The 14471-nt window shown below is 39.5% G+C and overlaps 1 protein-coding gene across 1 annotated transcript in view; it reads right to left on the reverse strand.

Moving 5' to 3' along the window:
* CIT (citron rho-interacting serine/threonine kinase) overlaps positions 1–14471 on the reverse strand; it is a 3433971-nt gene that overhangs the window by 1372175 nt on the left and 2047325 nt on the right. The window contains exon 30 of the mRNA XM_044069760.1: positions 11296–11455. Within this exon, the coding sequence (XP_043925695.1) occupies positions 11296–11455 (160 nt within the window). The remainder of the gene's footprint in view (positions 1–11295; positions 11456–14471) is intronic.

Raw genomic sequence — 14471 nt, forward strand, 5'->3', positions numbered from 1 at the left:
AACGAACTGGCTCCCCACTTAAGCATCATGTTCAATAATAGCTTCGCATCAGGCTTTGTGCCCACTGAATGGCGCACAGCAACAGTTATCCCATTCCACAAAGGGGGAGCCACCACTGATCCCGGAAACTATCGACCTATTAGTCTGACGAGCCTGGTCTGCAAGGCCATGGAACTCATAAACAAAGACATTGGTAACCTCCAAACTCTGGATCCCACCCAGTTCGGGTTTGTGAAAGGAAGATCATGCCTCTTGATCCTGATCGACTTCTTTGAGGCAGTCACCAAAGCAGTGGATGAGGGTAAGGTGGTTCACACAGCATATCTTGACCTTGCCAAGGCTTTCAACACCATCCCCCATTCTGGAATTATAGCTAAACTCACTAAACTAGGTATAAATCCCTACGTCACAAGATGGGTTGCCAACTGGCTCATTGACAGAACCCACACTGTAAAAGTTGCAAACTCCAAATCTGACCTCAAAGCAGTGACAAATGGAGTACCACAGGGTTCCGACCTGGGACCTCTCCTGTTTGGTATCTACTTCTCTGAAGTACAGGCTAACGCAGAAAGCCTCTGGCCAACGAAGTTTGCAGAGGACTGCAAACTAGGAGCCATAGTCAAGTCCCCAAATGATGTGGATATCCTACAGAAGGGCCTCACTGAGACAGAGATGCCTGGTGTCAAAACCATGGTCTCAAGCTCAATGCCAAAAAGTGCAGTGTCATCCCCTTTGGTAAAAACTCTGTACCCATGAACTACCACAAAGGCAGCAATCGACTTAACACTGAATGCATGATAAGAGACCTTGGGACCCTGGTGGACAGTAGTCTCTCCTTTGATAGTCACATCACCACAGTAGTCAGGAAGTCCTTCTACGTGGCACACCTCATCATAAAAGGGTTCTCATCCAGAAAAAAAGAGGTCATTGTTCCCCTCTACTCATCACTCATAAGACTGATTATAGAGTACAACGCCCCTTTTGGAATGTGCCTCACAAGACATCTGCAGCAGCTGGAAAGGCCACAGAAGTACCTCACAAAGTGGATTACTGGCCTCAAACAAATGCCCTACACTGACCACCTCAAAAAACTCCAGCTTTACTCCGTAGCATATCGCCTACTCTGAGGTGATCTCTGCCTAACATATAAAGCTATGTCAAACCCAGAGCTGTTGGACATGCTACACCTAAAGAAATCCAATCCCTCCGAGCTACACACTCTAGGGACCTAAACCTTGTCACTACAATAAACAGGACACGCTTGAGGGATAGATTCCTGTCCCAGAGACTTCGTATACTCTGGAACAAGCTACCCATCTATGTCAAGCAAAGTTCTTCATTAGCACACTTCATGAAAAATCTTGATGAGTGGATAGGAAATATACCCCAGGGATCACTTGCTGGACAGTAGCACAGGAAAATAACTTTCTTGGGTGCCGTAAGCTATGGAACCTTGCTGGCTAGGCTTACGTAGGCCATTGGGCCGATAGCCTAGTACCTACCTATAAACCTATGAGCCTATCATCAAAAATAATTAAAGACAAACAAGGTAAAAACAAGACATGGTATCAAAAACAGACCAGAATCAATCATACACTATTGCCAACAAAAAACTAAAAACATTAGCATGCAGATAAATATAAAGGAAAAGTACAAAAGAAGCAATTCACCAATGACTCAAAAAAGGTTGAATACAGAACTGGGAATCAAAGCAAAGGGAAAAGAATCACCATAAAAAAGTAGAAGACGACACATTTTGGAGAAACATTTATGTAGGCTTTATTGAATATAACAAGGATGTTGAATGGATAGAAAATTTAAGACTAAGGAGTTCTAATGTGGTGGATATGAAACAAGTGAAGTAACAGCCAAAGAAACAGATAAAATTAAAAAAAATGCTTCTAACCTGAAAACCCCATTCCCAGACAGAGTACCCACCTTCTGGCACCTTTACACAAAGATTTAGTCCAGAGTAAGAATTACTTATATGTCCATCCCAAAGAAACACCAACTTGGTTAACATCAGGAAGAATGTTACTCTTCCTTAAGAGTCAATCTGCAAGTCACACTAAAAAGTATATTTCAAAAACTTGCATTCTAACAATATACAAATTACACACTGGAATTGGTGCAGACAGAGTTTATAGTCATTTAGAAAAAAAAAAAAAACAATTAAAGCAAGAGAACAAAACGGTAACAAAAGAAAATCATATGAAACAAATAATTATTTGTTGCTAAATAACGCCACAGTAGAGAATTGTTAAAAGGAGAATAATCTAAGTAAGGCATAGATAGATTACAAAAGAAAAAAAAAATAAACATTTGAAAGTATCCCACTTTCATGGATAAAAGAATGCTTACAGATGTACAAGATAGACCCCCCCCGCCCTACAGTCATCCGTTACATTACAGTGACCATGAAACAATGGCAAACTGCTTTGAATTGAGCCATGACAAAGGGCAAATTATCATCCCAGGGATAAAAATGCAAAGGTGGTTATTCCAATTCTTTTGTCACCACTGCTGCTTTGTATTACCCTTAATCCATTAAGCTCAGTCTACAGTTACAATTTGGCTCAAGAAACCAATCTTGTTTAAAGAATTCTCATCTACTTTTTTGGATGACTTACAAATGTAGAGTTCATTAGATGAAACGAGTTGAAAGCACAACTACAAATGGTTAAAACTTTCTCACGTGATATAAGAATGACATTTGGTCTTTATAATTGAGCAAAACAACATTTAAAACAGAAAACATGCAGCACCAAGAAAATATCAACCTGGGACAGGAATGTGATATAAAGAAACTAGAGCAGGAGGAGTATATACAAATGAAAATAAAATTCAGTAAGGAATACTTCAGAAGACTAAAACTAATACTGAAGACCATCTTGACATCTACGAATAAAATCCAAGCAATAAGTAATTGTTTTCTTCCTGTTCCAAGTTACAGTTCTGAGGTGATTGGCTCTTCCTAAAAGGACAGAAAAACAAGAAAAAATGCTTCATGCTTCTCAAGTAATACTGCATATTAAAGATTATATATTTTTCTCTCTGAAGGAGGTATGGGCCCTCCTTAAAACTGATTACATGTATAAATCTGCAGTCATGGGACTGCATACTTATCTTCTGATTTCATCAAATCCAAACACAGTGAAAGTTTAAAACATGAGGAGAAGTCATCTAAGTCTGCATCTTTGCTTAGTTTAGCATAAGCAATTTGTTATCAAGCAGGAAAGGGAAAAAAAATAAGACAGTAACTGAACGTGCCAAAAAAATAAAAGAAAGTGTATAAGGAAAATGACCAGATGAGAAAAAAGAAAACTGGAAAAGTCATGTTGTGGCAAGTACAGAGATCCCCTGAAACAACCTCGTGTTGACCAAGATTTGACGCAGGAATGATTAAGGAGAGGTGAACTGTAACCAAAAGATGAAAGGCTGATAAAGGTGACTCAGGATTCTGGACTATGTACACATTAGTTTACAAAGTATATTGAAAAGGTGGGGGAAATAGACAAATGGAGGCTCTGCAAAAAAGAACTGGAAACGGTTGTACATCCTGTTGATACACTTATAGCAGAGGTCTTGTATACTATAGAAGCAACTGAGAAGCACTGGAACCATGAACCACAAATCATTATAGAGAAAAATAAAGTTTATATCACATAGGAAGCACTCATTACCAACAATTCAAAAACAGATGCAAGAAAAAAACAATACAGTAGTCCATGAAAAAAGACAAAAGTAGCAATGATCAGTGACATTGTTACACCCAGTTATTATAGTGTCTTACATACAGATTGACACAGTTATAAAATACCAGGATGTGGAGGCAAAAACAAGAGCGATCTGGAAGAAAGATACCTAGACAGTTCCAATTTAAAATCATACTTAGATATGCTACCAATATATATATATATATATATATATATATATATATATATATATATATATATATATATATATAAAAGTAACCCCATATGAATTACAGGAGGAAGTAATTCTGGGCACACGGAGCCTGCTGAGAAAAGCACTCTTGGATAACATCAAAAAGTGAAACAATATTTATTTCATAAACTTTAATTTTAGCCTGACTTGGGAATGGGGTAAATTCCTGTCATGGTATTAGAAATCCAAAACACTTGGAGAAGTTAAACCAAGGCAAGAACTGGGGTCCATCCTCAAATGGGATGATAGCCCAATGGTCCATTTGTTCCGCTAATCACAGTAGGCACTCCAGCTCTTATCTTCTACAGAAGGGGTTACATGGTAGGGAGTGGACCAGTCTAAATATTTATAAGGACTTCCTAATGCCCTCCCATTGAGCTTTGCAAACTCAGCAACAGCTACCTAAGAAAGTGTATGCTTGCTACCATGCATGCCATTTCACATCATTAGGAAATTTTACAATACAGTATAAAGCTTGCTAGGCTCATTTCTGTGGGTGGGTTGCACTTGCAGGTCTCAACAATGCAGTAAATCAAACTCATCTCCTTTGTCCATGTAGGTGGCCCTGTCACAGCCCCTCACTTCCATGCTACCCACCTGGGTCCCCCAGGTGTTCATGCAAACATGGATTGGCTAGATTGCATTCAGGGCTTCATTTCACTAAACCACATATTCAGGCCGTAGTGGAGAAATTTTTAAAAACAAGTAGTGGAAGTGACAACACCTTAGTTGCAGTGCTGTTTGGCAGCAGCACTTCATAGAAGTCAATTAGAAGGCCTAAATGAAGGTTAGACAACCACATCAAACATGAAATTCAAGTTTCAAGAAGACAAACCACAACAAAGTAAAAGCTCCCAATGGTCAATGAAGGCTGGAAGAAAGTACTGACACCGTCTTTAGTGTACACAAATTTTATTCCACACTTTCGTCTGAACTGACTTCTTCAGAATACACAAAAAACATTACCCACTCCTCCTTATATACATCAGTAATTAACCAATTAACATTTAAAAACACAGGTCAAACTCACTATAAAACACAGTGATGGGTCCACTATAAAACAATGCATTATTACAATAAACAAGTACTATCATGTTTTTCTCTCTTTTAATTTCCTATATTTAAAAAAACACAATGTTGATGGTTTCATTTAGACCAGGTTTTTCATCTGCTTCCAATTTCATCTGCCACAACGTTTCTTTCTATTCTAAACAATTTTTAAAATCACTGCCCCTTAAGTCAGAATTTGCTACTTCCAATATTGAAAATAAAAACTTGTTATGTTTGTCACACTCTAAGGAATGCTTAAATAATGCATTTTTTGAATCCTTGGTTTTAATACTATAAACATGTTCCATCATACTTTCCCATAAGGGTGCATGTGGTCATCCCTAATAAAATGCTTCACATCCATTACACAGACTGATATAAACCACCCTTTTTATTTTACAGGTTAGATGTCCTGGAACTTTAAGAGTATATTTAATGTGATTTAACATACTATATGGACCTTCCAAAACATACCTGCAAAAATTGCACTGACCACATCTGTACATTCCTACCCTTTCATTAGAGTATAAAATACTTGAGGGACACTTAGTGTGATCTTTCTCTAACAATTTTTTAATATTGTAATTATTCCTATAGACAAAATTAGGTTTAACATCTATTGCTTTGATTAAATCAGTATTTCCCTCCAAAATCTTCCATTTTTTTGTACTATATTTCTAATAAAGGGACAATCTATGGTCATATCCAAGGTGCAAACTGCACCATTTCTTTCATTATCTTCATTGTGAACAGCCCTATTGTTTACAAAGGGCACTCTTAAAATATGGGGAGGGGGGTAATAAAGTGTTTCTCTTGATTAAAATATCTTGACTTAAAAAATTGACATATTCATTATCATACCTTCTATTCAAAAACATATTTATTAAGCCAAACTCATCTAGCAAGTCAGAGTCCTTAGTAGTCATCTGACTTGCACATATATATTACCCATTTGGTATGTTTTTCTTAACAAAGGGTGGATGATTACTTTTGTGATGCGGTTCAAGACAAGGCAGAGATGCAGAACCCCTTTAGGGAACTGCTTGATAAAAGTTATGACTACTGGAAATAGCTAAGACATGTACCTTGAACATGGAATAAATGAGATCCAAATCATTCATGTGTGCGAAGGAGGTCAGAGGTACCTACAGGCTGACAAACTGAAGCAGCACAGAACAACACTCTCCTCAGATGGAGAACTTCTTTTACTTCACAGAATGTCTTGGTTATCAATTGTCATCCATCATTGCTACAAATCACCAAGAAACTAAGCTCTGGTCTTTCTTCTAGGAGTCTTGATAACAGGCATGGAATCAGAGGAAATGAAGGGATCAAAACATCAGTAATGCCCAGAGATAAAAGTGCTTCTTGCAATCGACCACAGAATTCTTTGGCTTGGACCAGGAGGATTTTCTTTACTACCAGGGAACTGACTGCGGGAAATTACACCCTTGCCAGACATAAAAATAAAATGAGTGATGGCCTTTCAAATCTACATTTCAATATTAGGCAGAAAATCAGAGGAAATGGTGGAAAGCAGTAAAGAAATCTTTCAGGCCAAAGGAAGAAAGCATCCATATCAATGTCTCTTGCCCTGCTGAACAGTGCAGAGTAAATAGAGGATCTCATTGCTGCAAAAGCAGTCAGTAAGGCTTCAGGTTGCCTTACTCCAGTAAGACTGCAAGTAGCAGGAAAATGGAATCCTCAGGCCTAAGACATGACGGAAGGTGGGGCTCAAGGAATCTGTCAGCAAATTCATTTCTTGAATATAAGCATCAGGAAGGATGTTGTCATTGGTTGCATTTACTGCCATAAAATTATTGCCTCTTTGCAAAGAAGGTATAGGCAAATACCACATTGCTTCTTTATGTACCATATTACAGCAGGTTGCTGGAATAGATCAAGAAGAGTTCAGGAATCAAATTTCTTCCAAAACTTTCAGGAACAGAAGCACTGACAGAAGCTTCCGCTGGTTATGTGTGCAGCACCTTCTCCTGACAGATCACTGCCTCTGAACCAGGAGGATCTAAGAGAGGTACTCCATCCTGCCAACAAAGTATCCAACATTACATCCAACAATGGATTCTGCTCAAGTAAAGGAAGGCCTATGCTGTTATTAGTGGGAAATGTCCACCACTCAACACCAGCACCAGGGGGTGACACATGAGAAGATCAGAGACTAAGTGTTAACTCTAAAACCAATGACAACTCACTGTGCAGTGCAGCACCCCCATCTCCAGCATACAAATGAACAATGAGGAAAGGGAGCAACAGTAAGCTCAAAAAGGTGCAGAAGGGGGCAAGACTGTGGTGTCTGCTGTGTCCTGATCCAGAATACCAAAGCCATTAGTTTGTCGTCCCTATCTGTGGGAGGAATGGCTGACATTAAAGTGGATGTAGCTCTGCCACAATAAAAGCAATCCTCAGAGCCAAGAACATGACCAAGGCATCTCCTCATAGGGCAGGCAGGAGACAAAGTTAAATGAGTAGGGGAATGCATGGAGCTGCACCCTAGCAACTAATACCCTGCTAAAAACTGGGGTTAAGTCAGATCACAAGCTAGTAACTTTCTCCCTCAATCTAAACACACTGACACCAATATAATAGAGTTCAAAGACTTCAACAGCATCAGTTTCATTACATTCTATGATGAAGTCTCGAAATTCACTTACAGCAGTATCACCCTAGACACTACCTTAGCAAAAATGGTCATAAAGGAGATTTATACCCACTTGGATAAATGTATAGAACTGGCAGTGCCAACCAGAACCAAAATATAATGGGAAACTTAAAAGAAAAACATCTTGGTGGTCTAATGACAAATAAAATCTACAATAGAGGAAAACTCTCATTATAGTACAGAACAGATCAAAAGACCCCCAGGTCAAACAGGAAATCTGGAATTTTACTAAAATTTAAATAAAAAACTACTAAATCTACTAAAATAGTCCATGAGCTTATATTATCATCTTAAACAAAGGAAAACTACAAATCTTTCTTTAGTTATGTTAGGAAACTAAGCAACACCACCCAGCACTGCACATAACTCATACAAAAGGATGCCACCTACCCTGGACCTGGTGAACATTTCCAATATACTAGTAAACAAATTTTAATCCTGAGAGGACTATCCAATGTCCCTCTATCCCACAGTCTCTCAAACCACGCATCATCACTACAGAACAGGCTGTTTGGTACACAGTATTAACCATGTCCTGGTGGAACTACTCCATAAACGATTTAGCCTCAGCCTACCAGCAGGCACAGTCGTGACAGTAAGGTGCACAGCACTGGTGATGCCACTTCACAAGGGTGGCACCATTACAGACCCTGGGAATTACATGTTCATCATTCTGACAAGTCTTATTTGTAAAAGCATAGAATATATATAACCAACCTGATAAACTCTGACATTAAAAATCTCACCAAGCTAGATCCGCAATAATTTTGCTTTGTAAAAGGTACAGCCTATCTAATAAATCTAGTGAACTTCTTCAAAAAGTTAACACAAACTATGGACAGCGACCACTCTGTCCACATTATTACACTGATTTAGCCAAGGCACTCCTCATGCTAGGGCAACTAACAAGCTAAATGCACTGCAAATATATTTCTGTGTGGTAATATTGATAGCCAGTTGGTTAAAAGACAGGACTCATACCATGTGGGTGTGGCAGCGCAATGTCTGCTAACATGAAGGTAACCAGTGGTGTTCCACAGGGCTTAGTACTGCAACCACTTTTATTTGGTATTTGCTATTTGCTATTCTGACCTTCAGACAAGAACACAGACCTCTGACTACCCAAGTTTGCAGACAACTACAAACTGGGAGTCACAGACAAATGCCTAGGGCCTCCAACAAGAACGTACACTTATAAAATACCTGGCGTACCAAAAATGGACTTAAAAAAATGCTAAAAAGTGCAACACTGTCATAGTTGGAAGACAATTCTACCACAAGCATACAATCCCACTTCCAAATGAAAATGTGGTTGCAGACTTTGGTATATGAGCTGATAACTTCTCCTTTGATCACCATGTAACAACAGTTGTCAGAAACTCCTACTTATCATAGCTAACCACCAAGGGAATGTCATCCACATCTAAAAAAGTAACGGTTTCCTTATATTCATCATTGATCAGACAGTTATAGATTACAATGTCCCTTTGGGATGTACCTCACTAGACAAAAATAATATTAAAGATCCCAGAAGTTCCTAATCAATAGGATAACATGCTTAAAAACCCTAGCTAAGAGAAAAAAAACTAGTACCATCACAACTCACAGTCCCACAAATACCAGAACCAGGGATCTAAATCTACTTCAGCAGATTAATAAGACAAGGTGGAGACACAGATTTATTACTCAGTGCCCCTCCATCACCACCAGAATACACACCCTATTTAGATCAAGTAGTGTGACCCACCATCTCTCTTCAAAAAGGACCTGGATAATTGGACAAGTATTCATAAATTCACCCCAGGCCTGAATTTATTTTGGGGAGGTGGGGGAGACACAGTCAAAAGAGGAAACTGGCAAAATGTAATAGTTACAAGACTCGGTTACTTTGAATTTTCCTATGATTTCTATGAACAGCCACTACTTTGTACTGAAAGTGGTGCCAAGCTGAGAGAAACAAAAAACTTCCTATGCAAACCCAAGACACTGATGTACAGCATTAGAAAGCCACCATATTCATCAACACCATCCAGGTGCCTTGCACCAGTACAAGTTTGAGCTATCTTTAGAAAACGAACACACCAAATGTAGTTAGGGAAGTTTCTAAGGAATCTAGGTCAGATGTAAGTTTCACTTTTCCTTCCTCTTCTTAAACAGGGTAAGGCTGCTGTAATACCTCTCCCGGGAAAGCCACTGTGGCCCTTTTGACAAGTATGGTTTGAACAAGTCTCAAGTGCTCTGTGATGGCAGTTCGGTCCTTGAACACAGACGTTTATGGGGGAAGAATCTAAAAGCCCTAAGATGCTGCTTCCTAAGGGAGTTGGCCAGCTTAGCCTGAAAATAACATAACCTGATGCTCGAGGACCTTTCTCATTCTATGAATGGGCTTCTTCCTAGAAAAATGAGATGGCCTAGAAGAAGAAAAGGGGACATGAAGGGCATAATGTCTATTTTCATCTTGGAGGTTCTCAAGTTTTGGTCACGATGCCTTTGGAGAAATTCTCCTCAGAAAAGGGCATTCAGGACAGCCTACCTGACAGCATCCCTGAAGAACAGCCCGAGTCATGCCACCCCCTGCACAAGCACATAAGTAGGCCTGCTGTTCTAGTTATAGCATCAGCACAATTTTAAATTGAATAACAGAAAAGTCCAACAAACTGCAGCCTCCTTGACTCCATCTTCAAGGAAGTCTATCAAGTACACCAATTCCTTGATCCAGTAGGGAAAGCAGGAAGTTGGAAACCACAGAAACAGTCCAGGTATCTACACCTCAGTATGGCAAAGAACCACAGCTTCTTGACTATCTAATCCAAATCCTTGAGCTCCTTATTACGCAATACAGTGGGAATGTGCTGTTGTCCAAGGGGACCTATGATAAACCAGGGAGATCATAAAGGAAAATTGTGATATGCTGATACAGGATTTTGTTCTTAACAGTAGAAACTGGGATGCCTCCAGACTGTAAAGTGTGTTAGTTGAGGGGAAGCTGGTGAGATATGAAAAACAGAAGTTTACATTATGGTTGCTCATCTTAGGAGGATGTGATCAGTGTCGCTGACATAAAATGCTCAGGTACCACCCTTGGGTCACTTGAGGTGCCCTTCTTATTGATACCTTTGCTGGGTAACTTCAACTGCTACCATCTTGACAGAGCTTCAGGCTTCTACCTTCATTTGTAAGAGACAGTACTGAAATGTTGCCAAATAATGGCAACACTGAATGACATGATCTTTACCAAACCAACAGACAGAGAAGAAATGCAAACTCTAGTGTGTGATCTGACATCAAAATGATTGCTGGGAAAATTTCCAAAGCATACATTAAGATCACAGTTTAGACTACTTGAGCATCATAAAAAGAAAGGAGGGGCAGAAGAGCTAGTTATGTTTAGGTCACTGTGCAGTGCCATTATATGCAGTGCCTGGAGTAACATAGGCATGACAATACAATTTTGCTGGACTGGGAGAGTGAGGAACTCATAAAGCTACTAAAGACGGCTTAAGAATCATATTTTTTAGATACATTATACTCCTACACATCTTGAGACACTGCATATAGTTGCCACAGTTTCAAACACTACAGATTTCCTTTGTCCCACTTTCACAGGGAATGCTTACCTTCTCTTAATGATCGAAGCTCATTACGTGTTTTTTGAAGAATTTCTTCAAGCTCAGAAGAACGACATTTTTCCTTCTCAAAAGCCAGCTTCAATTCATTGTACTGTAAAGGGACTTGAGAGGGTGGTGATGGGTCATCCCTCCTCCTGCCAAACAATCCCTACATGTAAACCAAAGAACAAAGTCAATCTAACACACAATGACAAGATCACTTCCCTTTGTTAAAAAAGTATTAGACAATTTTGTCAGTTTTCAGACATCTACTCATACAGGGATATTTCAAATGTCCTCACTGTCACCATTAAGACATTCATTATTTACCAAAGACATGAGTTTTTTTGGCAAAGGAAAACATTTAAAAAGATAAATGACAAATACCTACAGAAGAACAGAATTCCTCATACTAAAATGGAAAAAAAATAATTTCATGCAAGAAAATCATCTGTTTGACTTCCCTGAGCAACATAAAAAAATAGGTGTGTGCGTGTGGGGGGGGGGCTGCTGGTGCAAGTTTAATATTTCAAACCAAACACAGACTGCCTCTTTGCAGCAGTCACAGTCACAGCCATCACAAAGACCAGTGAGAAGTGGGCTAAACATGAACAAATGAGCTTTATTGTGGATGTCCCTATTAAAGACAATTCGGTCTGCTGGAACTTTGTGACAAGATGAGACCTCCACTTCAAACTGCATCACATAATAGGCAGGAAGGTAGTGTTTATTTTCAGTTTACTTTCAACATATGTACAGCAATAATGTGCTGCTATATATACTTAATTTGTTTTAAATGGATTTTTCTGACCTAAGGAATAAGTTAGAAACATTTCAAAAGCATCACAGTAAGCAAAGTTAAGACAAATTCTAAGTAATTTCTGTAAATTTAACAGCTTAAATTTTTTTCTTCCTGAAAAACAAGGTAGAAACATTTAATTTTGATTTGGGTAGCATACGCTGAATGAGATGGATGCTTATGTGACCAGCAATCAGTGTGAAAATGCATTCTTAGGTAAGGTCAATGCACAGGAATAGAACAACTGCATTGATCGCAATCCAACAATTTATTCTGCAAAATCCAGTGTTTAAGTAGTCCCATGAGCCAGTACATATCACACAGGCTAAATAATACTCTCTTTCCATAAAACCTGATAATTTGACCCCCATGCCATTAGTAAATGTATTTCCACATTTGAAGAAACAGGAAAGCTACAAAACCTACATTAATAACAAAGCAATATAAAAGCATTTAAACTGCATAATTCACAGGGAAGTCAATCAGGTGAAGCTGGCAGAGACATTTATCTACTACAGAAAAGGGAGGGTATTTCTGACTTAACAAAGATAGTCTCAGAAATCAACGGATAGAGCAGCAGCCTCCTGTGTGTTGCATTTAAAACTGAGGCTCTTCCTTGATAAATTCTGCCCCAAAAGTGGTTACCAAGTTGGATGGAGTTGGAGGACTGCACAATACAAACCAGAGATAACAAGAGTTTTGCAGGAATTTCTTTCTGAAGTCTGATTCCTAGAGTCACTGAGACAATAATGCCTGGCAGAGTTGTGCATTGAAGACCAGGTAGTCAAGGTGCAGGTATCTGCAATGGAAACATTCGTAAAGAAAGCACTGTATGCAGCCACCACTCTAGTAGACTGAATTTTGACTACTACACAATCTACCAAAGGCAGTCAGTCACCTAATGATTAACAAATGTAGTTGTTGCTGAATGACTTCAAGTTCTCCTCTCTTTGGTACAAAAATAATGAACTGGTTTCTCTTTGTGAACCACTGCTCCCAGTGCAGGTAGCACCTGAGCTGCTGGGTAATGACAAGGCTGTGAAGAGTGCTTCCTTTGCTATGATATCGACCATCACAAAGGAAAACAGGAGTTTAATAGATGGGTTTGGGGCAATTCTGAAACCACCTTTAGCAGGAAATGACAGTTTGTCAAGAAGTACAGTCATGGAAGACCACACATAGCTTTCTACACAAGGACCTAAGACTCTGAGATCTTACAAACGGTTCACCTTCATAAACTCGAATCACAGTGGTTCGAGTGCTCATACGAGCGACTCGAAACCATGAAAGTGAAAACGTAGACAGTCCTTAATGTTCGAAAAACAGCAAATCGAAAAGCAGATTTGCTGTTTTTCGAACATTAATGCCACACCCCCCCTACTTTATTATTCTAACTCCGAGATCGCACTACAGTGGGGAAAGGAACCATTTCCCGATCCCCACTACAGTGCAATCCACCCCACAACGTCAAATGTGCAATGAGCGAATGTCACTGTGCATTCGCTCATTGCACATTCAAACCTTTTTTCTTTCGGCATTTGCAAAATTTGCAAACAGCCTTTCGAACACTTGCTGTTCACCCGACCGTGTATCACCTTTATAAAGGTAAACCCTTACAAGCAGATGTGATAGCTACCACGAAATGTACTTTTCAAGAAATTAACTTCAATGCCACAAAGTAAGTACGCTCAACTGGCAGGAAAGCAAACTCACTGACCAGGAAGTTCATCTTCAAATGAGGGAAGCATCTCTGTTGGGGCATGATGGAGAAGGTTATGCAGAGAGAATGGAACAAGGTTTCCTAGAAAAATCTTTTGGGCAATGGATATGCTGAGATACCATTCATTTGGGAACAGAATTTGCTTGCTCAGCCTGACCACAATCATAGTAGATGTCCCTGGGATCAGGGCCAGCCTTAGCTGAAACGGCGCCCTAGGCGAAGTACTGCTCTGGCGCCCCTTAAGCCCCACCCACACCGAACTCAAGGAACACCCGTATTTGAGCCATGCCCACAGATGGGTCACTCCCACAAAACCCACTCCAGTTCTTTCAATATTTAAATGCATGAAAAAACAGTCATACTGTAACAGACACCTTGTAGTGTAGTTGACTGCAATTGAAGGCTGAATTCTCCTTAAACCTGCTTGCTCTGTTGCTAGTGTAGCGTTCACACAGAGAAATGACAGGTGCTAAAGCCATGGTTTAAAGCTCAGTGCCACAAAATGTATAATACTACCCTTTGAGAAGTCACACACCCTAGGACATAACCTCATTGACAGCATACCCCTAACGGTAGGACAAGAAGGGATTTGGGTGTGCATGTAGATAGTAACCTGGTTTTGACCAACATGTGTCTAAGATAGTAAGGAAATGATTCCATGTTGCT

This window comes from Protopterus annectens, chromosome 4.part0, assembly GCF_019279795.1.
Source record: "Protopterus annectens isolate FY-2018-M chromosome 4.part0, PAN1.0, whole genome shotgun sequence".
Lineage (NCBI taxonomy): Eukaryota > Metazoa > Chordata > Ceratodontiformes > Protopteridae > Protopterus > Protopterus annectens.